This window comes from Miniopterus natalensis, chromosome 4 (assembly GCF_054644295.1).
Source record: "Miniopterus natalensis isolate mMinNat1 chromosome 4, mMinNat1.hap1, whole genome shotgun sequence".
NCBI lineage: Eukaryota > Metazoa > Chordata > Mammalia > Chiroptera > Miniopteridae > Miniopterus > Miniopterus natalensis.
In genome coordinates, this window is record NC_142084.1 from 42803174 (window position 1) to 42830455 (window position 27282).

General features: G+C 34.3%; 1 protein-coding gene across 2 annotated transcripts in view; it reads right to left on the reverse strand.

The window, feature by feature from the left end:
* Nucleotides 1–27282, reverse strand: part of LRBA (LPS responsive beige-like anchor protein) — a 504104-nt gene that overhangs the window by 111956 nt on the left and 364866 nt on the right. For both annotated transcript variants that reach the window (XM_087816509.1, XM_087816508.1), the window contains exons 45-47: nt 20358–20498; nt 19231–19350; nt 2346–2498 (exon numbers count right to left, since the gene is read on the reverse strand). In XM_087816509.1, the coding sequence (XP_087672635.1) occupies nt 2346–2498; nt 19231–19350; nt 20358–20498 (414 nt within the window). The remainder of the gene's footprint in view (nt 1–2345; nt 2499–19230; nt 19351–20357; nt 20499–27282) is intronic.

Here is a 27282-nt window from a genome sequence, read left to right on the forward strand (position 1 = left end):
TACCTAATGGTAAAAATGTGTTTTTTAAATGGTCATTCAAAAGGAACCATAGAAAAATAAAAAAGACAAACCACAGAGTAGAAGGAAAATGTTTGGAAAAGATATGTTGAATAAAAGGCTTTTATGGAAAATAAAAATTAGGTGGGGGATGACGGGGGAGGTGGAAGAGAACATAGATGGGATAAATGGGGATGGAAAAAATAAAAATTTTTAAATTTAAATAATAAAACAACAAACGGCTGAATTTAAAAAAAGGAAAAGATTTGAACAAACAGTTCACCACAGAACATACGTCACAAGCAGGTGAAAGGTTCAACTGGACATCATTAGTCATCAGGGAATGGGAAATTAAAATCACAATGAGATACCTGCTGGAATGGCTAAAATAAACAAACAAGGCTGACAATACCAAGCTTGGCAAGGATATGGAAAACTGGAACTTCATACATTGTTGGTAGGAATACAAAATGGTAAACATATTCTTATCATATGACCTAGCAATTAAACTCCTAGAAATTGAAGAGAAATGAAAACAGGCGTCTACCTTAAGACATATACAAATATTCATAATAGCCTCAAATTGGACAAAACATAATGTCCATAAACTGGTAAACAGATAAACAAAATGTGTTGTATCTTTACAATGGACTATCATGCAGCAATACAATAAAATTAACTACTGATATATGCAGCAACATGGAAGAATCTTAAAAAAATCATGCTCAGTGAAAGAAGCCAGAATGAAAAGACTACATCTTGCATGATTCCACTTACATAAAGTTTCTAGAAAAAGCAAACCAGAGAGACATAATCAGTGGTGGACTAGGAGTAGGAGTAGAGGCAGACTACAAACAGGTACAAGGAAACTTCTTGGAGTGATATAAGTGTTCTAAAGCTGACTGTGGTGATGGTTACACAACTGTATAAATTTACTAAAACTTAATGAATTTGTGCACTTTTAAAAAGGTGAATTTTATGGTATGTAAATTATACCTCAATAAGTGTGTTTTAAAAGGGCAATCACACACACACACACACACACACACACACACACAACTGTAAAAATGACTATACTTTCTATTGACTTCTATGCATCCTGGGGAACAAAATCACACAACTATAGACAACTGTCACATTTAAAATCTGACATCTCCTTCAATATCTTTCAGAGCTAGGCTTTGTCTTTTGCTGTCATTTTAATAACTTCATGAGAATTGTCAAAAGTGCATGGGGTAGAAGTAAAATGCAACGTGTACCTTAATAGTGTGATAGAAAAAAAATTTAAGGAAAAAAAAAAAGACTGTAATAAAATAATATTAGGTACTATTTTCTGAGTGTCTATTATAAGCTAGAGAATATTTTAGATATTTTACACAAACAATTATAATTTTATATTCATAATCTCCAAATTACAAATGAGGGAACTAAAGCTCAGAAAGATTAAATTCCCTAAGATCCCATAATCAGCAAAGTGACTTATCCAGGATTACGAAAACTGGCCTAACTTCAAAGCCTATGTTCTTTTCACTCCCACTGCACTGCGTCCAGTTATGTAAAATGTTAAATTTCAGCACTAATGGGATTGCAATTAGGATCTGGAAGACAGGATTAAAATATAATTGTTGGTATAAAAAGAAATGACACCTAGAAAACTAGAATGCAATAATTTTCCTTGTTTAAGTGTAATTTAGATTTCATCTTTAATATGGAGTACAAAATATTACTTTTAAATAATAAGTTTAAAGCTTCCTGATTCTAAACTTTTTTGAAAATTAAAGGCAAAAAGGAAAAGTCATATTACTTTTTCATAAAACAGCTAACCCTTATGACAGGACATCAGAGAGTCCACTAGAGAAGATTCTGGAGAACTGCTTGTAAGCAGAAGGATTACTGTGCTCTTAAGCTTTCATATTCTAAATATTACATGAAGAATTTCTTCAAAAGACTGAGACAGGATATAATTTGAATATCTTGTTTCCATTACCAAAATGCACAATGGCCTCCTAAACTGGAACACAGAATTATGTTCTTCTGCTTGTACAAGAAATCCATGTGAGAAAAAGCACTTTACCTTGCAACTTTCACTTATAATTTTGAACTATCATGTACATATGAAAGTAGCCTAAATTCTGTATAAGAGAATAAAAGAAATCATCATACCTTTCAAGTGAACAAAATTTTATCAAGTTTATATAAAGATTCATGAACTATTGTCACTCTCAGTTATCCCTAATCAATGACAGTTTTGTCCAGAAGATCAAGGGTTAATGATTATCCCAACACATGAAAGATACTTTGAGAAAAGAAAGGCTCATGACACACAGAGCAGATGATTACTCTCTTACCAATCTGTTTATGCGGACAAATTCTTCTGAGGTTTTGGCCCAAGGAGGAAGTTCAACATCAGACACTACTGTCCCATCATCCATCACTCCAAGATTATAATTATTGAAGTTGACAAACATCTCAGGGAGGTAATAAAATTCAGGGATCAGCTCCTATATAAAAATAAAAGACAATGTCATATTATAAATTATAGAATACTGACTAGATATTCATAAAAGGCCTTGATCATTTCCTTTTGTGCAGAAGAAAAACAAAATAAACAGACTTTTTTTTTCCTCGTTTTATATCGTAGCTCTCTCACAAAGTTTCTATGAGGGTAGACAGATCCATCCAACCAAATTTAAATAACATCTTACTGGCTGGTTCTATGCTTTCCTTCAGGACAAATAACCTGAAAAATCTTAAATACCAACATTTGAGTAATTAATATTGAGGTTTGACAAGATATAAACAAAGATTAACATGTTGTATCAATAACAACTTAAATTAGATATTTTATGAGGTATATGGAATTTTTGCCAGGAAAAAATCTTCATAGGTATTAAATGCCACTGCCTTGATCCCTTCATGGACCAGGAAGATATTCATTATATTTTTATGGTTTAACAGTATATTTTGCTCACATTTCAAAACATTCAGATTTAGTTTTAAGGTACTAATGTTGTTTTAAAAAAATCAAAATTTATAATTAGTTTAGAAAATGACCTGCATAAGAAATTGAGTAAATTAAACATGAGTTTAATAGGATATTTAATAAGCAGAAAAATACAGCCAGTTAGGTTTTTGAGTACAATAAGCCCCATGTATAACTATTTCTGAGGTCCTATAGATCAGACTTGAAATCCAGTCTTGACATGGGTCAGTGACTCAGTGGTTTTTCAGATACTCCCTCAGGGCCAGCTATGGCAGTAAAATAGGGAGGTCATCAGATTTTGGACAAGGTCAGTATGAACTTGCCAGAGCAAAGGAAAAAGATCCAACAGGAATTAAGCTATTATCACCTCCATCACCCATGTGAAATGTTGTTTGACTGTGAGTTGTATATCCTTTGTTTACAATCACATGGTAGAAATGAGCTTGTCCTCCAAATGCCTGACAACCACCTGGTCACTGGACTTGACAAACATTTAAACTAAACAAGTTTTTAAAAGTAAGAACCCTGTTAAAAGCTTCACCATAAATAAAAAGATAATCACCCCCAAATTTTAAGATTCTCATCTCAAAAAAAGATGCATGCAAGTCTAATTGACAAAAGGAGTAGAGACACATGAATGTTATTTTATGCAACAAAAAGCTATAGCCAGGTTGTTGGGAGTCAACATTTGTTGCCTGAGACGAGTCAGGCACTAAAATAAACTCTTAATAAAACTTATCACATTTAATCTTCACAATAACTATACAAGGTAAGGTATCATCTCCATTTTAAAAATGAATTAAGGCTCAAAGAAGTAATTTGCAAAGACAGCTGTGTACTGTTTTATGATAAATTTAGAACTTAGGTCAAGACTTGTCTAACTCTAAGCCTGTGTCCTTAATCATCAAATAAGCATGGGTTCTACTTTTACAGTATCCACAATGCTAATCATTTAAAATATGTTTTTAACATATATTCTAAATTATTTTTAAAAGTAAACATAAATTTTTCATTTTTTCATGATACACACTGGTTCTCCTGGGAAAACAGAGCAGATACATGTATAAGTATATATACTACATATATAGTATTGATTACTTCATAAAATTAATCAAACCCCAGGAAGAAATTTTAAAATATGCTGTACTTATTTACTCAAATATGAAGATCAGTCACTTTATAACTCTCTATTAATGATTTGCTGAAATATGCATTCAATATATTCCAACTTAGAGAAACTTACCAAAATGTCTTATTTTTACTCCCTATTACTTAAGCTACTTCTACAATAAGAAAGAGGACAATGCCTACCTTGTGTATTCAAACAAAAAAAAGGCAGTATTTTGGTTTAATTGAGTACTTATTCTTTCCATTTCAGTAATACCCACCCACACCCACCCCTACTCCCACCCCCAGATGCTCGCAATTGAAGGATGTTGTGCTGCTTGGCATCCTAAATATAAGTTTACTTAACTAGAAATTAAATGGAGCAAATATACAAGTAAAACAAATGAGAAAGTTTTCATGGAAGATATGAAGAAAGCACTTTTAAGTCTTACTGGGCCATGTTAAACTTTCAGTTATTTCTACCATGCTAGGAAGGAGGTCATAACTCATGGATTTCCATAATTACCATAGATTTTATTTGCTATTTCCTACTAAAGATATCCTATAAATTTTGTACAATGGATATTATAAAAATATTTCAAAATTAAAATTTTAAACTTTATTAATTAAAAATTAAGCTTAATATTTCACTTGAAATTTACTGAGATATGAATTTGTTTTGTCTTCTTTATTTTTAGCACCCCTCCATTTCAAGAGAGGAGTCAGGCATTTCCAGAACTTTTGCATGGTCCAGAACAGAGGCCTCCTGAAGACATCCTCTTTTGTCTTTTGTGAAAGTCTAAGCAAACAGGAGATTATGTAAGGTGTCCAGGAGAAGCAGTGTCAAAAGCTGGTGTTTTTAAAGAGACAGAAGCCAAAGAGAGGTTCCCCCAAGATTAGGGAGGCAAGTTTCGATAAATCTATAATCAGCTTTCTTTCAGCCTGAGGGTAGGGGAGGGATGACCAAGTTAGGCTGGAACCCAGGGGATGGTGAGTTGTGATGGGTCACTACTTGCTCCTACAGTGCCTCTGTAAGAATCAGAAAAAGGCAAATCTCCTGGGCTAATGCAGCCCCAAGGGAACTCAGCTTGGTAAGTGAAGTACAGGCTAAATTTCCGCTCCTCTTCGTCCCTGCAGTCAAGCGCCCTTGCATAGAAAACCATCTGCCGAACTGTATGTGGTGACCTCCTGACACGACATATAGGGAAGCTAGTCCCTTGGTCCCACAATTTTTGGCATCAGCAAATATTTCTTAACCCTAGCTTGGTACTATCAGCAGAACTGTCTGCTTCCAAAAAATCCTGTGCCTTAGAGAGTGAGGATATGACAGAAAGGAATTCAGATGTGAAGGCCAGTCTGCTAGGTCCCGCACACACCTGAACCTCATTCCAGCCTCGGAAAAGGAGGCCCTGCCCGACTCCTTTATGACTGGGGAGCGGACTTCCCAGGGGCCGAATATGAAAAAGATTTGAATTCAAATTGGGACACATCTTAAATACTTGAATTGGTGGTTGTGAATTTATCTGTTTCACTGATAAAAAGCTACCAATGTATCATTGATATTTCTAGGAAACAAAATGATAGGAAGAATTAAGTATGGGCAGAAATACAAATAGAATGTGTTGCCTTTACTAAAATACAACTTTTAAGAAGTTCCTCTTAAATTATTTGAGTTAGCCTTGGGTGCACACATTATCACACACACAAAAAACAACACAAAACAATTTAGTTTTTACTCTGCATAGAATTGTGGTAGGGTCTAGAATGTGGGTCTGGGAGCATCTTTCCCCCCTTACAGATCACATTAAAACTGCTAAGAAAGAGTGAAAGGGTACATTCATTAGGAGGAAACTGGTTGTAGGAAGAAATATTACTGTAGAAATTCAAGAGAGAAAACGTCTAAAAGTTGGGATGGTCAGAGTAAGCCTTAGGGAAATGAACATAATGCATTATTTTTCTCTAATACAACACTCATCAAACTGTATTGTAATTGTTTGCTTGTATCCCTCTAAATTGAAGGCTCCATGAGACTGAGGATTTTACATATCTTGTTTACCACGACACCTCCAAAGCCTAAACACGGAACCTGACACGTTAGGCATTCAGTAAAAATCTGTAGACTGAATGACTGAAAAATGGTATTTAAACGCAAAGATAAGCAGAGGGAAAAAACTAGAACAGTTCTGACAAGGGGAATATTTTTAAAAGCTACAGAGATTAAAACATGCGCATTACTGTTTCCAGTGATCAATGAAGAACTATGTAACTGGCTTAGAGAGGACTACATGCACAAGGTGGGAAGTCAAGTTGGAGACATAGGGAGGCTCAGAGTGTGGAAAGCCCTGAATGCCAGGCAACAGAGTTTAGCTTATTTTCCATACGAAATTTGTTTTTTCTATAAGGGATTTAAAAAATGAACATGAACTTAAAATAGGATGTTTCCAAGAAATTAACAATGAAGAGAAAGATTATGAAGAATCTACATATAGTATAAAGGATATCATAAAATAAGCACCAATTAAGTAAAGGAGTGAATATATATACTTAAAACATATCACAATCTCATCATAAGGAAATGTGCATGAATAAATCAGGTGATGGGAGCTGAATATCCTCTTAGTGTAAAATACACATGCTGAACTCAACTGAGGTACACAAATGTGACAAAAAAATATTTTACAATGCATAACGATGACATTCAAGTTATACAGTGGAATTCCACCTTAATCCTAAAAGCATCTTTCTAAGAAACATGACTTGATATTACCAACTATTACAGTTTAAAATTATCTCCTTTGACAGATGAAATTTAGTAACAGAGTCAAAGATTAAGTCTTTCTAAGACTTCTAATGTACATTTACAAAGTGAAGTATGTTTTATATTCATCAGAACAGAACGTTCAGCTCTGGATAAAAAACACATGTTCAGCAATTCTTTAAAACATCAGCAGAAAATGATAAGTAAACAACACTGACAGAAGACAGAGATATTTACAATTCACATTTTCTCCTGACTTGCTGACAATGATTTTAATCTCTATCACTTAATTAGGCAGATGGGTCTTAGAGGCAGGTAACATGGTCAAAATGTATTGTATCATCTCCTAAAATAAAAATTTGAAAGGTTCAGCGAAAGGTTATACCACAGTTCAGGATAAGCCCATTGCTTTGATCACAAATCCCAAGGCTTTCGCGGCATAATGACAAGGATTGGTTGTGACCACACATATGCTTTAGTTTTCTTTATTAAAGGTAGGATCCCCACTGATATGAATGGCCTCTGCAGCAAGGCTGTATGATTCTCCTGCTAATAGTTACCAATTTTGTCTATTGAACCAAAATCATTACTTCACTAATACCTGGGCACCAGTGACAAATATTAATCTAACCCAAAGAAACAATATAACAAAAATAAAAATAAAGATGCTACACATCACAGCTAAAGTTAAATTTTTATTTTATTCTTACTAAAATACGAAATCCTGACAACTCAAATATCAGCATGAGAGAAGGTAACTAATTTAATATACACTGCTTTGGGGACATTGTAATAAAAATGTGAAAGCAAAATTGTAGCTTTTCACCATTGGAAAGTAATATATTTTATGGAAGAAAAAATCTAAAACTAAGCTTTCTTAATGAACCAAAAAAGTGAATAAACAATATATTACAAAAAAATAATGTACATGCTCTGATGCATTTTAACTTTTAAACATTTATTTTCTCTGTCCACAAATAAAAACTTTTTAAAAAATTAATTACAGTTGAATTGTAGCTAGAAGTCATTTTAAATGGACTTCATATCAAAGTTTTCAAATTAATGTTTAAATTTAGTTTCTCCTTATTTAGTAGATAAAATACTATTTTTCTGGTTTAGTAAAAGAAACGTAACAGCAGTTTTTAAAATTGGAGAAGGAAAAATAATCTATTACCCTTCTAGACAGAGCCCGTAAACACCATGTGGTTTCAGACATTAGAAAACTGTCATTTCAAATGCATTAAATTAAAGAAAAATCACAGATTACTAACCAATAGATAATAGATAATCTATCTCAATCTAATATAGTGAAGACAATAATTGGGTTTGAGTCTTGTCTACTCAAATTACTGGTCACATGCCCTTAAATTAATTCAATTTTTCTGACCCTGATTCCCTTCAATTGCCATTTCTAAAACACAGGGTTATTGTGAGGCTAATGTGAGATAATACAGAATCCTACATGCACATAAGATCTTATTACTATTATTAGTACCATTAATGTGGCCACTGATAAAAAAATCCAAATTACAGACTCAACTTGGCTGATTCTTAAAGCCAACAAGACACTCACTGAATTATGCTCATTCATAAAAGCATTTAACATAATTCTACAGGCATTTAATAAAATTTACTTGTAAAAATTAATGTGTCTACAAAAATACTTGAGACTTCATAATTGCTACTAAGTAACTATCTATCACATTTAAAACAAATTTATTACTTTTATTAGCAATGACAGTATGGCTTAACACGTCTCACTTGATGGTGAACACCCTCCATATTTACAGTTCTCTCCTTCTTTCAACATGGTTTTCACTTCTGTATTTGGAAGGGACATTTTCACTCAGCCTTTGGCTGTTCTGGACAGGCCTCTTTGTTCAAGTAAATTGTAACTTGGGAAGAGATAATAAACTTTAATAATGCAAACAACGGGTATGCTGTAGCTGCCAGAAGAGAAGGCACAAATTAAATGCTCACCTTAAATCCTTTCTGAAAAAGTTGTAAAACGCATACATATTACTATGAGTATGGGTGAGAATGGTTAACATCAGTGTCTATAAACACATTCAGTCTAAATTTTTAATTGGACAAAAATATCTTGATCGCCAGTCAAAAAACAAATCACAGCTGATGTGTGTACATTTTTATAATTCAGGATGACAGGAACATTTTCTAAGTGCCTTAGAAGATTTTTTTCCTGGCTAGTATATAGGTAGCATAAGAAAAAAAATATTCAGTGTTTCAAAGAACAAAAACAAATTTTTACCAAAGAACAAAAACAAAATAAATAATTGTAGACATAAAAGTACAAAGTTCAATGCTAAAAAAAAATTTGTACTACAGGTCCTCAGAAGATGTTTTTTTGTTGTTGTTGATGAGATACCCTAGGAACTTAAGGATGGCTTATATCAATTATGTCAAAATTGATTTTGTTATATTTCTTTTCACTTAAAGTCGCATATGAATACATCATTCAACCTACTGACACAGGAAGAAAAGGATTGGAGAGATGTGGTTAAATTAACGAATCTGCAAGTCATGCATAAGTTAGTATAAGTGTTTTACACTGCTAAGAGAGAGCTGAGGCAGCTTGAGCACACTCTAACACTGAGGATGGAAAAATAGAAACTTGCAAAAAAATAAATAGAAAGAAAGAGAGAAAGGGAGAGAGAGGGAGGAGGAAGAAAGCAAGGGAGAAAGCAAGGGAGTGCATGAGCCAGAAACGTGCAAGGGATGTATGGAAAAAAGTAGGAGTTTAATTTCAGTTTCCTTTAGCATTAAAAAAATACTGAATTATTTACAAATATGGTTGACTAAAAATATTTTAACTAAAAAAGTAAAATTACCAGATCATCAAAGTTTAAGGTGTTTTTTTTTTTTTTTTTAAACAAATGCATCATGAAATGTATTTCCAGCAATTATGTTTCACTGTAGCTAAACACTTAGCTATAAATGGCTGTAATGCTGATGCTATCCTAGTCCATGGAATGTATTATGGTAGGCGGTGCGCTCAGAGGGGAAAAGGAAGCTAACTTATCTTCAGATTACAGACCCCTGGGGTTTCAGAGGTAGACGAGGGCAAGTCAAAGGTCTCATGTTTTACAAATCTCATGAGACACAAATAAAACTATTCTATGATCATCTCCATTTTGTATTCTTTAACAAACATGCGCACTTAAAACTTTTAAGAATTAATTTTTAAAGCTAAAACTAATTCTTGTAGTATTACTAATGGTCATTTATTTTAAAATATTATTCAGTAATATCTTAGGCTTTAACTGCATTCCATTTACTTAATTGTAAATATCATGAATATGCTGTACTGAGCCTACTAATTTCATAACTTAAATTTTATATTCATCACTAACCATCTACAATGAATTATAAGATAGGTTTTTAAATTGAATATCCAAGATATGGCCAGTGACAAGACGTCCACATGGACTTCTTTTGTGAAGTTATAACAGTAAGAACTCAATTTATCTTAATTGTAGAACTGTAGAAAACGGAATCATTCACAACTCTTGTTCAGCAGATGACAGTCAGCTTTCAGTTTTGTTGTGGCCAGAAAAGCCCTTCCTAAAATATGGGACATCAGTAGCCCATTCCATGTGGAGCACATGTCCACTTGGGTTTGCTGTGCCCTTCTGGCTGGGGTGGCCAGACACTCTCTTCTTTCTGCTTGAATGACCTCTTTTTCCCAGGCTCTTTCACTGACATCTATAAATCTATTCATTCTTTCATTCAACCAATATTTGCGGATTTCTAACTAACTGCAAGGCATGTTCTAAATGCTGAGGTTACAAAGTGGATAAAACAAAGTCTCCCCTTTCCTAGACCCCTAGTGATGGAGACATAAAAGAAATCACTGTATGTGTCATGTCAAATAGTGGCAAGTTTTGTATAAAAATTAAAACAAGGGGATAGAAAATGATTTTAGAGAGGGTGTTCAGTGTAAGTCCACTCTGAGGAGGTGACATCTGAGCAGAAACCTAAATGAAATAAAGGGTGCAGCAAATATCTGGGGAAAGTGGTTCAGGGAGAGAGAATTTTATGCAATGCCACCCAAACAGGAGTGGGCTTGGCGTTTTTGAAGAGGAACAACAACAAAGGCAAGTGAGGCTGCAGGAGAGGAAGAATCAGAGAGGCATCCAGATACAGGGGCCTCCAGGCCACAGTAAGGACCTAAAGTTTGTTCTCAGTTAGAAGGAGCCATCATTGGAGAGACACGACCAGAGGAATATGACCTGATTTACAATACAAGATCATTCCTGCTGTGCCGTACAGAGAAACCACCACAGGGGAAACAGCCCTAGTGATGGATGTGGTGACAACTGGTCAGATTCTGCATATATCTGAAGGTTGAGGAGCTGGGTAGTGGGGGGGTGGGGGGGGGATAGGGAGGAACCAAAGATTCTAAGCTTTCTAAAGGCCTGAGCAGACTCAGTAAGTGGGACTGTCTTTTATTAAGATGGCGCCTGGCTGGGCGTGGCTCAGCGGTTGAGCATCGACCTAGGATCCAGGCGATAGAGGTTCGATTCCCGGTCAGGGCACATGCCCGGGTTGCGGGCTCGATCCCCAGTCGAGGAGCGTGCGGGAGGCGGCCGATCAGAGACTCTCTCATCATTGATGTTTCTATATCTCTCCCTTTCCCTTCCTCTCTGAAATCAATAAAGATATATTTAAAAAAAGAAAAGAAAAAAAAAGATGGCTAACACTGAGGGAAAAGAGCACATTTTTGTTTAGGGTGGAGAGGAAGGTATTAAAAAAAAGTCTATGAGCTAGATATATAAATCTAGAATTCAGGGGAGAGCCATGAGAAAAGGTGTAATCAGCAGGGAGGAAGTGTTCATGCAGAAGAGATGTAAAGACTAAGCCCTAAGGTATTCCAATGGTTTAGGGTCCAAAAACAAGATAATGCAGTAAAGGAGACTGAGAAAAAAGATTAAAAGGTCACCAGAAGAGGGGGGCTCCTTATTTCAGAAACCAAGTGAAGAAAATATTACAAGGAAAGTAGATAAATTAATTGTGTCAATAATGCTGACAGATCAAGTAGAATGGGAACTGACAATGTGCATCGGACAACATGGAAATTGTTCATCAATGACTCGGACAAGACTGGTTTCAACAAAGTGGTGGGAAGTCAACTAAATGCCATGTACTGGAGAATTATTTTTAACCCTGTCCCTTGAATTCATCCCCTTAGCTAGTTGAGGAATTAACATCTTTCCTTTTAACGGACTGTAACGGCCTCCTGACCTGTGTGCTGCCTCAAGCTCCCGTCCTCTTTCCCCAGTCCCTGGTCTATTTTCCACACTGCTGCCAAAGTGCTTCCTTTTATACCAGAGTCAATTATATGGTGCTCCTGCGAAAAAATCTTCAGTGGGTCCTCACTGCCAAAGCAGGGGATGGTAAACGATAGCCCATGGGCCAAAAATGATCTGCCACCTATTTTTATAAATAAAATTTGATTGTAACTTGGTCATACTCATTTGTTTACGTACTGTGTGTAGCTGTTTTTGCACTACAGTAGGAGGTTGCAAATTAAAAAAATATTTATTATCTGGCTGTTTAGAGAAAAATTTGCTGAACTAATCTATAGAATTAAGCCAAGTATCTTTAGAATGTTGCCAAGAGTCTTTATATTAGACCACAACTGCCTTTCAGCATCTCTCCTTTTTTATGTTTCCTACACACCAAGTACATAAAACCAATCAGCAGGCCAGTAAAGCATTCCCCAATGTGCAAAGCATTTTCCCTAACTTTATTCATGTCATTTTCCTTGTTCAGAACACTCTTCTACATTTCATCAAAATACTCATTTAATAAATACTTAATTTAGCACCTACTATGTTCCAGGCACTGTTTTAAGCTTTAGGGATAAAGCAATGAACAAGAGAGTCCAGAATTCAAGCTTGGTGAAGCTAATGTCCCAGTGGGGTAAGACAATAAATAAACGAATAAATATCTGTATGTCAGATGGTGAGTGGTATGAAGAAAAAACAAACTGGGACGTGAGAAAAAGTGCATGGGGTTTGACATAGTCCTACTCATTTATTTTTGCCTTTAATTCCCTTGCCCTGGGGGTCAAGTTCATAAAATGTTCTCTACAACCAAGGTACATAAGTTTGGTACCTATGTTTTCTTCTATGTAATTTATTGTTTCAGGTCTCACATTTAGGTCTTTGATTCATTTTGAGTTAATTTTTGTACATGGGGACAAACTGTAATTCAGTTTCATTGTTTTTTATGTGGCTTTCCAGTTTTCCCAGCACCATTTATTGAAGAGACTATCTTTACTCCATTGTGTGTTTCTGGCTCCTTCGTCAAAAATTGTGGGATATAAAACTGAAACTTGTAGACTGGTCAGCGTGACTCAATTGTTGAACCAGGCAATCACATTTCGATTCCCAGTCAGAGCACATGCCTGGGTTGAGGGCTGGATCCCCAGTGAGGGGTATGCAGGAGGCAGCCAGTCAATGGCACTTATCATTGATGTTTCTCTCTCTCTCTCCCTCTCCCTTTCTCTCTCTGAAATCAATAAAAGCATATTTAAACCTGAAACTTGTGGACACAAACAACAGTGGGGTGATTGCCAGAGGAAGGGGTTGGGGGAGTTGAAGGGGATCTTAGTATATGGTGACTAGAGAAGATATGACTTCGGGTAGTGGGCACACATAGCAATATATAGATCTTGTAACAGAGAAACCCACCATCTGAAACCTATATGTTCATATTAACCACTGTCCCCAAAATAAATTTAATAAAGTGTTTAAAAAAAGGTGCATGGGGGTGAGAAATGTAACTGACTAGGGAGGACAGAGAAGGCCTTGCTAAGAAGGTGACGTTCGAGCAAAGTGGTGAAAGAAATAAATCCTTAAGGATTTCTGGAGGAATTTTTCAAGTGAAAGGAAAAGCAAAGGCCCCGAGGTGGGAAGATACCTGGAGTATCTGAAGAATACCAAGGAGGTTTGGTTTAGCTGGAACGGAATGAGCGAAGGGCAAACAGTATAATAAGGGGGCAAGGGGTAAGAGAGTTTTGGAGAGGAGGGGAGGCAGTATGGGTCTTACAGTGTTAAGGACTTCAGCTTTTACTCTCGTTTGGAAAAGCATTTACTAAGATGAGGAAGCCTGTGAAAAGAGCAGGTTTGAAGGAATAAAGATCAGGAATTTGTTTTTAAATGTGTTAAGTTTGATATACTTTTTATATGTTGAAATAAAGATGTCGAGGAGGGAGTCAGATATCAGGAAAAGTGTCCAAAATAGAGACATAAATTTAGGAGGTTTGTTAAAACTACCTTGCATCCTTTAAGATATAACTCAAATATCACATGTCCCATGAAGTCATTTACAACCCCTTCTCCCCAGTCAGAATGAATTTCATTTTATTTTTACTTACAGCACTTATCACTGTCTAACTTGTATTGAAAATAGTTTTATGTATACCTGGTCTTTCTGGAGACCTGTGAAGAACTATGTTTTTCTTAACTTTTTAACTCCAAATGCTCTCTAATATATACTGCATATGATAAGTAATCAATAAACGCTGGCTTAACTAAATGTGTTTGGGGGGATTCTAATTCACCTGTCATAGGAAGTTTTCTCCATGAAGGCAGGAAGCTAGATACCTGTGCCCTAATAAACTTGCTCTTCTCTTGCATTCTCTATATACAAGCCCAAATTAAATTTCTTTCTCTCTCATCTAACAAGACAAATCAATCTCCAAATCCTAACAGTTCTAACCTTCTAAATATGTCTAAATTCATCCACATTTCTCTCATACCATTATAACTACTGAATTTAAGCTTCCATTGCCTTTGGTCTATTCTCTTAACAGCTTATAGACTGTTTCCACTCTTGCTCTTAGTATGATTCATCTTCAACCACCAATCATGGTGGTCTCTTAGAACCACAAAATCTGTTCATGTCACTCCTCTGCTTCCACCCATCCAATGTCTCCCTACTGCCCTCAGGATAAAGTCCAACCTCCTTACCAAAGCATATAAGGCCCAATGTTGCAGACCCTGGATTTTGTCTTTCCTCTCCCTTCTCTTCATTTCAGGTGCTGTACCTATGAGCCCACGGAGCCCTTATTACACTGAATGGCTGAGACGGTTTTATTGTTATTATCTGCTCTAGTGAGAAAGTTCACTGAAGGCAATGACTATGTTTTATTTGGTGCACTATAAATAAGCAGGGCCCGATAGTGCATAAACAAAATTAAAATAAAAAAATTAAGTACTGAATGCTATCTCAGGATTCTGTCAAACTTTTTACTCTAATTTTACTTTCAGTAAAGGTTATTTTAGTAATAAATTATTGTACTAAATTTTGAGCTTCTGGAGAAATACGAGTCTCCAATAATCTTCCCTTTAGATGCATTTACTACTGCCCCCTTTCTAAAATAATGAACCTTGGTGACAGTTATGGCTCCTTCCACTCTCCAGTCCTGACTGTTAATCATTCTGTAGGAGATGAAAAAGGGTTTAAACTGCAGTAAGTCAGATTGTATTTAATCATTAGAGTTAATTTATTGACACTAAAGGTACCTGAAATGAGAATGCTGCCTAGAAAAGCTTAGAGATGTCCCTAATATTTAGATGTGATTGTGCAGTGAAATTCATTCAAGCTTCACGAGTTTGTGATTTGTTCCACAAAATTTAGCCATGATGGTTCAGGCTAAAGACAGTTATCTATTCTGCACCTCGGTTTCTACACTTAAGTGTGCTTTTAAGACCTGAAGCAGAGAATCTGCTGGGGATTAAAAATTATCACTTATCTCAGTGATGATTCTCCAACCCAATTTTAGCACTTTCTACTCCAGTCCCCAAGACGGCCTATTATTGCTACTCCCTGTCAGTTTATATTTACATAAAATGCAACATCAGGAAAATTGTTGCTCAAAGAGGATGAAGGCATTCATCTTTCTATAAGCAAAAGCCATTCCTTGGAGTGATTCTAAAACCAGGCCCCAAATCTGCACTGCTCAGTACAGTAGCCACCAGCTGCAAGTGGCTACTGAACACTTGAAATGTGGTTATATTTACACGGTGTAAATATAAAATATACATCTAGTATATACTTACTATATTTCAAAGATTTAGTATGGAAAAAAAATGCAAGGTTTCTAATTAATAATTTCACACTGGTTACATGTTGGAATAATAGTATTTTGGATAAATCAGGTTAAATAGATTATTAAAATCTCATATTTTTTTTTACTTTTAAAAATATAACTATAATAAAATTTAAGATAATACGTGAGGGACACAATTGTGGTTTGCATTATATTTCTACTGGACAGTATGGTGAGCCTATTTAGAGAACTGAGTAACGCTTCTGAACTGTTTGCCAAGCAGAATAAAAAGCATCATTGAGGGTCAGATTTAAATGGAACCACCAAGGATCCACAGAAATACAAATGAGCTCTAAAACTGTAAATAATAAATCATGCTAAAAATGAAAGACTGTTTTTAGTAAAATCTAATAAGGTCTCTCCTTTGAAATAATAAAAATTCATATTTTTATCTTTACTTCATAGGAATAAACTTTACTTTTTTAGAAAAATTATTCTCTCAATATTAGCAGAATGTAAAAAACAGGGATTCTAAGATATTAAAGTGACAGTTTCCCTTTAGCAAAAAAAGGTTAAGTACTAGAAATGTCATATTATTATTTTCTGGAAAAAAAAATTTAAATAATTCTTTTGTTAACCTCACAAAATTTCGTATTTGTAAAATACCATAAAAACATTTTACAGAACATATATTACATTAATCAATCAAGGTGATACTTTACAATCCACTCAATAAATTGATTCCCACCATCCACCCTCATATTTCACTACCTCCTCTCTACTGTTTAACATTTTCCTCAGTGTTTCTAGAAACTCCGAGACAATACAAATAAAGATCAGACTACAATTAATATAATTCCATCTGAAATACCTTATATCTCAAAATCTTTACACTGTTATAGTGATTTAAATGTGCTGTCTTATACATTTATTCTTACAAATTGTATTATAATAATTTAAACATGCTTTCTAACATGTTATAACATAACACTTTTAAAGAGGCAAGATTAAAATAAAAGGCATGGTTAAATCCCTCCTTAATTCTAGAAGGACCAACTATAAGGAGATTCTTTAAATGGCCTATTTAACTATATATTGCATATTTTTTCAAAGCACTTGAAAGTCATTAAGCTGTAAGGCCCAAATTAGCTAGTTATCATATAGAAAACTGGATAATTTATCAACGTTCTATCTAACCTACAGATATTTTATGGTAAAAAAACAAACAAAAAAAGAGAGAATATTCATATTGATTAGAAGGGGAAATCAGGTTTCATCAAAGTTTTAGTCCCAAAGAAAATTCTTGTGCCTCTGAACACAATGGAATGGTATTTAAGAATGACGCTATGCTTCTAACCAGTCTCCAATCAACTTGACACTTAGAATTTTAAGTTCTTTTTTTTAAAACTTTCCCCTCAACTCTGTCCTCTACTTTCCGTATAGATGCCTATGTAACACTGCTCGAAAGCGAGAAATAAAGTAGCATAACAGGAGGAGCTGAAACTCTAGTACTGTCTAGTAGGTGGAACTGCTTTATTCATGCCTACTGGGCATTCAGCAGAAAGCGAGGAGTTAAGTCCGTATTGTTTGTAAAGGAACAAGAATACTGAGCAAAATAAGGAAGGAGAAGTGTAAACTTCATGTGTGTTTTGTTTTTTGTTTTTTAACGTTGTAGCTATTTTGAATGGGTTTATTTATTATTTTTACAGGTGGGTTATGCGATGTTTGAAAAAATGGAACAAGACATGTGCTAATTAAAGAATTCTGAGAGAAAAGGACTGAGATTTAGGAAAAGAGGCAACAAAACCACAAGGGTCTGTCATATGCACTCCCTGCCTAACAAAGATCAAGCAGGAATGCCCAGTGCTGAGAGACGGAGAAAGCTGAAGACACCCACTATCTCTCCATTACAAAGCAGGAAAACATAATTTTCAATTCATGATTTTGTTTTTGTTAACACTGCTAGTATCAAATCTAAGTATGAGGTTGTAACTTGGTCATTAGATGCTTAATGAAGGAATTTTTAATTTTTTAAAATTCATAATTCTTCAATCTGATAAAAATCAGACTTATCAATGTTTTCATGTGTCTATATCTCCTATTCCTTCTCAAAAGTTAAATAATTAAATAATTTGAGATTAGAAGTGGAACTCAGTATCAATTATTAAATCTGTTAATTATTCTCATTTACTGTTATCTAATATCCATTTCAAAAATATCTACTGATGATTCTTAAAGAGTATGACATAATTTCAAGAGTATTACATAGTACATTAGTGAAATAAAAAAGCCTATAGATGTCCCAATATATATCATTATTTATTCATATGACAAAGTCTTCTTTAATAAAATATCTGATATAATGATATACTCTAAGATAAAGTATATGAATACATTTTATAGACTGTAAAATACCATACCTAAAAGCAAAATACAATTATCATTACATTGAATTTTTAGAGTACTCTTTAGTAACATAAACATTAGTAATGTAACTTCTCTTTGAACCCCAATATATATCATTTTCTCACATGTAGTATAATTATTGATGTATGTCATAAGTCTTTATGAGACTGTAAGACGATTCACAATCATAGGCATATCTTGTCATATTCAACAGCATCTAACATTGATATCTTACCAAAAGAGATACCATGTCATGAAAATAAAATACTGTACTTCTGAGGGTAGAAGCAAAAGTCTAGTAAGGATTATATTAGCTAGGGGGCAAAGTTTTTGATCTCTTACCGTAGTGAACATATAGATAAGAGAACTCTTATTTCTCCTCAATAATAATGCTATTGTATACCCAGCAGGGTCAGGTACGCATTTAGAACCAGCTACAGGTAAAAGGTGATTATCTTAAGAAGAGAGACGTGGGATCTCTGAAATAATATGAAGTAAAATAAAAGCCTGAGATTTTTCTCATAGTACATTTCTGACTATATATCAATTTTATTCACTGAGTTTGGAATTCCATTGAGCATGCTACTGTACACACATAATACATTTTTTCTTAAAAATTAAAAAAAAAAGGACTCCAAGGAGGAGGAAAAACAGCCATTCCATAACTAAAGAAAGAGAGAGAGAGAAGAGACAGACACACATACAGACATAAGAGACAGACAGAGACAGACACAGAAGGGAGAGAGATAAATTCTGTCCAGTGGTTCTTGGCCACTTAACTGGAACCTCATTCTTTGAGCTTATCTTTAGTGAATAGGCTGTCCTGCAGGAAAGAAACTGTCAACATTCATTCAACAAGGAACACACTGTCAATAATTGTAAAATGAAACATTTCTGTACCTTAATATCAGATGTATCACGCTGACTGTTTCGCCAAGCTCTGGAAATTGATGAAAAAGTTCGATCTGCATGATCAAACTTCCCTCCTTGCAAATTTAGGAAGTAAGTTGTGAAGGGTTCCTAAAAAATAAGCAATTAAAAATATTCATATCTTCCCTCATGCATAAAAATGTGGTTTTTATAAATCTTTATATCAAAATACTCTAATGATTAATATCCATTAGCCAGTAATACATACTAGGCATAGACTGGGAATTATACCTAAATTATTACATTAATGTTCTGAAATCTTTTTCTTTCACGAAAAATATTTCCAAAATTTGGTATGTGCAGCATTTTTCAAACACTCTTCCTTCCCCAGAACAATTTATTAATAACATTTAGACATAAATTAGATGGTATTTTCTTCATAGTATAAGGGAAGTGTCCAATATGTAATTTTTCTATTGTTATGGCTCAATATTTAATTTATGATTAAGAAAAGAAAAATGTTTGGAAGATTTAAAAGCCTCCTCTTAGTTAAAGAACACTTAAACACATATTAGTGGATAATTGCTTGAAATTAGCTAAGCACTATAAATTACTTCTAGGATTTATGTCTGCCTGTACCCTTCTAACAAGCTTTAATTAATGATGTGCTGCTAATGCTTTCCCAAAGAAATTACTTTCTAGTAGATGAATCACCTTTCAATTTTACAGAAACATTTCTTGTTTAACCAATATATTGTCAATACGAGGCAGCCTCGGTGTAACCTACAAATATACCTTATTCCATTTGGGGAAACTGAAATTCCAAAATGTATGAATATATGTCTGTTAATGAAATTTTATTTATGTTAATAGACAACATTTAAATATAACCTATGTTACAGTCTAGAATCTGGTAAGACATCAACCATCTGAAGAGGAAAATTTAAGGGGAAAACTCCAACAGTCCCAGGTGAAACATTTTTAAGGCAATTCTGCAGCAATACATACCAAGTGGGATACAGAGATACTTACAACTAGAACCATAATCACTGAGAAAAAAATCAGCATTCAAAAAAAATGCTGATGATTTTATTCATTGCATGTTCTCCACAATATGAATTTATTTATTCATGGTTTATTATTCAAATTGAACTTACTATTCTTAGCAGCCATGCAAGAACAAAGCTTGCCGTTGAGTAATGAGTGCCATAGTGGAACTTCGGAACCTGGTCATCTTCCCACGATTCATAACGCTCTGCAAAGAACGCTGCTCGTTTTGGATTCAAAGCTCCTACTGGCTGCCGGGGGAGAGGAAAAACACACTAATAAGAACACAAGTGTGTAAGCGTCCTTTCTTTCACTCTCCAAAATGTGTCCTATTAGCAATTTGAAAGTGAATTAAAAACTGTATTTAAGTTAAAACACACTGTTACACTCTGACAGCAGATGGAAAATCAAGCTTATTTTCAACATAGGTTAAACACACATAAGTGAATGAAGAAAACTGTCATTTCTCAATAAGTCTAGTTTCTGTTGAATAAATCAGTCCATAACAAGCTTTTTCAAAAAGAGAATACAGCCCCGCTGGTGCGGCTCAGCGGTTGAGCGTGGACCTAGGATCCAGGAGATCTCGGTTTAATTCCGGGTCAGGGCACATGCCTGGGTTGCAGGCTCAGTCTCAGGTGGGGGCGTGCGGGAGGCGGCCCATCAATGACTCTCTCATCATTGATGCTTCTCTCTCTCTCCCTCTCCTTCCCTCTCTCTGAAATCAACAAAGATGTATAAAAAGAAGACATTTACATGAAGTGCATATTAGCTATATACTACTTTGGAAAGCACATATAAAATTCTATTTAGTTAATTAGAAGCAACAACCAGAAACAGAATCTTGAAGCTAGAGGATTAATTTATAATAGGTTCTAAAAAGAGGATGGGATAAAATTGGAGGGAGCAAGGGGGAGTACAAGGCAGAGATTATGTGAAAAAGGGATTCAACGTAAACCTAGAAATTTCTACTATTACGAGTAAAACCAGAACTTTGAGAAAAGAACATGCCTGAATGAAATATAAAAAATACATAACACAGAAAGAATCATACACAGATTACAAGCTTTTACCAGAAAACAACACATTATAGCAGAGGTCCAAAAAGCAGTATAGCAGAGCGGTGAAGAACCTGGGCTTACTGGAGTAATAACAGTACCACTCAGGGTGTTTTGGAAAATAAAATGAGTCCGTACAGCCCTGGCAGGGTTGCTCAGTTGGGTGGAGTGCCGTCCCATACACCAAAAGGTTGAGGGTTCGACTCCCGGTTGGGGAGCCTACAGGAGGCAACCTATCGATGTGTCCCTCTCACATCTATGTTTCTCTCTCTCTCTCTCAAATAAAAAACATATCCTTTGGTGAGGACTTAAAAAAAAATCAGTCAGTAAAGGTAAACCATGCCTGACAAAATCCTACAAACCATGCCTGACAACATCCAATGAATGCTATTATTTTTAAGAGTATCATTTAGAACTGGAGTAAAGTTTGAATAAAACAATAGCCTGTAAAGACCCAGCACATTGCCTGGCATAAGGTAAGAGCTTTATAAATGTTAGCTCGTATGGTTATTATTGCTGCTGTCATTCAGGGACCACATGAATTCCACTAAACAGTATGCAAAATTCTGTGCAATTATGCACATGTACATTTTCTTAAGAAAAACATACAGTGTTCTTAAGATTTTCAAAGGGCTCTAAGCTGAAATAACTTAAGATCAACTGCTTTAAGTAACAATTCATTTTCATAAAACATTCTGATCTCTAGAAAATGCTTACTGCTTATTTAAATATAAGTACCAATTCACTGAAAAAATGTCATACTACTTTCTTTAATGGAGACCTATGAATTAGTCACTTCTCAATTATAAGAGAAAGAAAATATCAGATAATTAATGGGGTAAATATTAAACTAAAATAAATTTTAAAATATTGGTTTAAAAATAGATGTATTCAAAAATACTCTCTTGAATATAAAGCAATGTTAAACCAGTTTTTAAGCTACTTTTCATGTTAATATGTGATTTTAAGCACCATTTTTAATTCATCAGTTTGGCTATCTTTCTTAAGTTAACTATTTTTTTCAAAACTGCTATTTATCTTAAGTACCAGTCTCCTTCAATAGCTTTGAAAGGTTCTAATCAACATTTTATTTTAAGCCATTTTTTTTTACTTCACAAGCAAACTTTTAAAAACCTCTAGCTGATTACTATTTAAATGAGTATCACAGTATACTAATTTAAAATGCCACCTTTTAAAGCATTACTTTCTGCACAAAAGAATTATATCTGATTTACTAAATTTATGCCAGTTAAGAATGGAACTGACTCCAAGAAATCTTTGTTACAGAACCAATTCTGAATGCCTTTAAATGGATTTTAGTTGTTGTCCCTAAAGACTGAGCTATGCAAAAGGAAAAAATAAAATCATTGGAAGACAAATTATGTGAATTAAAAATAGAATCAATGCTCCTTTTGTATGGTTCTGCAGCATATTAAGTATTCACTTTATCTGCTCCTATTTTTATTACTCTCCAAATGAGTGCACCCCCAAAATCAATAGTTATAGAATCACGTTTCTTGAATATAATGCTAAAACCAATTAGGATTGATTTCACTAGCATCTAAAAAAATGGCATTACGCAGAGATCCATATAGGTAGAACCCACAGTATTGATTCTGGCTGTTATTGTTACAGTTGGTTTCTGAAGCCTGCTCCAGGACAGCTATCAAGACATACCACATTTATTTGCAAGCATATAAAAAAGAAGTCCCCAAATAAAAGAAGGTTAAAAAAAAAAAGCCCAGTGGAGCTGTGCAATGACAATGATACACTATCAGCTTACTCAGAGAAGTTACAGTGGGAATACACACATTGAATTATACATTACGCGAAAGCACTGATTTATTGTGGTAATAACATCCACCTCATTAAAAGATTCTGCTTTGCTGCAGTTGGAAGGCTACATATTGTTTACTGCTATAAATTAATGGCAGTACAAAGAAGGCTGTGGAACCGTCCTAACAATAGATCTGTAATGACAGTGCTGTATATCACAGCTTCCTCAGCAGCTTCATAATAAAATGGAGACAATGTATTGAGCTAATACATTCTACCATGCTGGCCCATATTTTTCTGACAACTGCTTTAAAAGATGAGCTGAATCCAACTATGTTATAATGCTGCAAAACATTTAACTAAGCAAGAGTCTGTCATACACCAAAGTGCATCATAGCATTTTTAAAACATTGTCTAAATCAGCATTTCGAGATGTTTACTCATCTCCACAAAAGAATTAAAAGTAAATGCTGAGGGCTCTTCTTATTCATACAGTATATCATGAGTATCAATTGGAGGGCAATTCAGAAAATGCCCAGCACGACCACACTACAGAGAGCTCTCCATACAATTTAACTCTAAAAGCTTGGATGAATATTTTTAAAAATCAGCAAATTGACTGAAGGAATAAGAGCAAAATTGATAGTAACTTCCTGAAAAAATCAATAAAAAATAAGTATTGATTAGAGAGGTATAATTCAAGTTCATAACCTGGTAAATATAAATAGCCCTAGGATATAAAAAACATTATAAACATTACATAAAACTAAAACAGAATTATATAAGTTTTTTTTAAATCTACAAAATAATAAAAGAGCCTTGAAATAGAATGATTTAAAAATAAAGTATAGGGCTACCAAAATAAGCACTGCATTTTAAAAAATGGAAATAAGAACTTGGATTATAAGAAAAGACAAATTAAAGAAAATAGAGCACCAAAACTCTTGAAAATGTATAAATAGGGGGGGAATATCCCTATACTTAGAATATTTTAAGCTCAAAATTAGCAAAACTGACAACTGTGATAGTGAAAGGTATTCTATTTGAGAAATAGTAATGATACCTTTCAGAACAAAGGTGTAAAAAACTCTTTCTACATCAGGTTTTTAAGAGTATTACAATATAAAAAATACCTTATTAACTTCTTTGAGAAGTATTTTTTCTTATTATTAGGAAAATGAAAATACTGCATGTGAAGTGCCCAACTCAGTACCTGGCACACAATAAATTATTAGTGATAATAATTATTTTTCAGCTTATTTAAGAATATTAAAGAAAATTCATTAAACAAGCCTGATGAAATCAGTGGAGGAAAAGAATATAATTAAACATCATAATCCTCCATTGGTACATATAGTACTTACTGTGCAATATATGTCAGTAGCCTCATAGTACAAAGTGGTCCCCCAAAAATGAATTATCCTACCTTCCTCAAGAACATAAGCAAAAGCAAAATTACTTTTCCAAAGTCTAAAGGGCCCTCAAATTTTACTATGAAAAATATATGAAATGTCAAGCAAGCTGCAATCATCTTCTACCACATTAATTAAAAACAAATAGTTTTGGGTTCAAAGACCCCTTCAAGGGCACACGACAGACTCTCATATAATCACCAGTAAAAGTTAGCTGTAAAAAGAAAAGGCTTTGGTAGTGTTGATAAACATTCTAAGTTTTCTCTTTCTTTTTTAAAATTTCAGGAAATCTCACCTGAAGTTATATAATTAAGAATAATATCTGCAACTTACATTTTGCAATTTATAAAACATTATTATGCATTCTCACAATAAATATGTAAGCTAGATAACCCCATTTTAATAATGAAGACAAGAAGAATCTTGAGTAATGTAGCTCAAAATCAATATAAATCCAAGACAAAAACCCAGTTCTCAAAATCCGGTCTCTGGGCCATTTTATCCATCTAAAACTCTTGCATTACAAATTGTTTTTCCTAATTTCAACAACTTCTCAATCTCTTACTCTATTTTTAAATATGATGTTTATTTAATGGATTGGTTTAAAAGGCTAACACTACATGTAAAGTGCTTAGAAGAGCTCCTGGCACAAAGAAGGTCCTCAATAAGTACAATTGCTGTTAATATTGTAATTGCTGTCATCACTGTCACCATAATTCCTTCTTCCTTTTGAGATTTATGTGTGAGCTGCTCCATTTTATATCAACCTTTCAGAAGTGAAAAGTTCCCAACTGCTGGACCACGACTACAGTTACTTAGAGTAAGAAAGTTATAGGGAATTGACAAGGAATCTGAGTAATTTTACAGAGAAGAGATTTACTTGAGTTAACCAGTTTCTCTTAAAATCCAAGTCTCAAAAGAGGTTTTTACATCTTTCTGTGAAGGCTTTCTTTAGAAAATCATTAAACCCTAACATATGAGAAGCAGAAGAGGAGAAGATTTAAAAAAGAAAGAACGAAATCATTCTGGAGCATAAAATTCAGAAATAGGGCCCTCGTAAATGCTAAAAATACATTTTGTGGGTATAGAGGAGTACAAGAGAGATGTCAAAAGGGGCTCAGGAAGGGCAGGCAAAAGAGCATGGCTACTTTAGGATCCTGATGACTGGACTAAAGCCATTTGCCAATGTCATCTTCTTCTGGTATGATTAGGAAATTGGAAACATCCTTTAATTCTATGACTACACATAAAGCCTGTCCTACAGCATTTAAGAGGTCATGGACAAAAGAGGTTATACATTATTTTATTCTCTCCTGGAAGCAGGGAAGACCTGTAGCTATTGAAAGAGAGCCATTGCTAAAAACTAGCCGGGGGAAAAAGATTGGCTAAACTCAATGTTATACGAATTCAATTTATATGTTATAAAAAAGTCAGATTAAATGTTAGTTTTATCTAATTTAGAGGATGAAAGAGGGTGAACTATCAGGAAATATGACATCATAAAAGATGGTCAGTAACAATTTGGTTTTAAAAGATTACAGGAAATAACAATGATATGCAGATTAAAGGGGCCATTCTATCTGATGACTATGCTGCTATTTATTGGATATAAGTGGTAGTTCTCAAGTCTTATATAAATTATCTCATTACATTCCCAACAACCCCTTAAAATACAAACCTATTAGCATTCCCAACTTACGGGTGAAAATACTGAGTCTGGGAGAAGTTAGATGACTATTATTGGTTGATTACCAAGCTGGCGATAGGGGTAAGAGCCAGAACGGACTCTAACTTCTAAATTGACTAATAAATCCTAAAATGATCTGAGTTGTGTGGATTGATGAAAATATTGGTTCCAAATCTGTAAGGCCATTAGAATCCTTTCATGGGAGGTTTAGACTGTCTTTCTGAAAAAATGCTATTTACATTTTTATCCCCACCTACCAATATATGGGAATATAACTTTAGCAGAGGCTTTACAATTGGGAATAAATATGAGTATTTTGTCTTGGGACACCAAAAAAATGCATGGCAAGAACAGTTTTTTTAAAAAAAGTAAACAAAAAAGAGAAGTATTGTCATCAAAGTGCATTGCTTTACTTTCCTCTTAACTTTTATATTTGTATACCTGCATCCATGAACACAAATGAATTTCATTCTGTGCATCTCTACCACTTGCCTTTCTCCCCCACCCCCAAGAGAAGAAAATAAAGAAATAGCCTCTGTCATGTAAGCAATGTTGCCACTGTTAGGAGGTACAGTAACTATTCTGTGTCAGCTGGAACAGCTCTTTTATCTAAATGACAAGTGTAACAAACAGCCTGATCAGCATTTTTGCTCAACCTTGGCTTTTAGGGTATTTCGTCAAACGCTATATATGGCTGAAATGGTTTGGCACTTATCTTCATGCACTCTGTTTTATTTAATAATGTCAAGAAAAAAATTCCAGTGGCACACCACTGTGGCTTTTAGAGTTAACAAATAAGCACTTTTGTTCTCAAGTACCAGAGCAGTTTTTAATCCCTTGAAAACACACTTCTTGCAAGTGGCATTAAACATACCCTCACTATACTATTTCAATTTAACAAACACATCTTGGGAAAAAGAAAGTATTTCATTTTACTTATTGTGCCTATGTACAATCTAAATCATTTCAAATGCTCACATTGGTAGATATAATAGCAATGCCTTTACACTTCTGTTATTCAGCTATGGTTCACATTAAGTGATTTTTACTATAGGTTTTTATCTGAATTTGAGAAAGGCACACACATTGATTAAAATAATCTGAT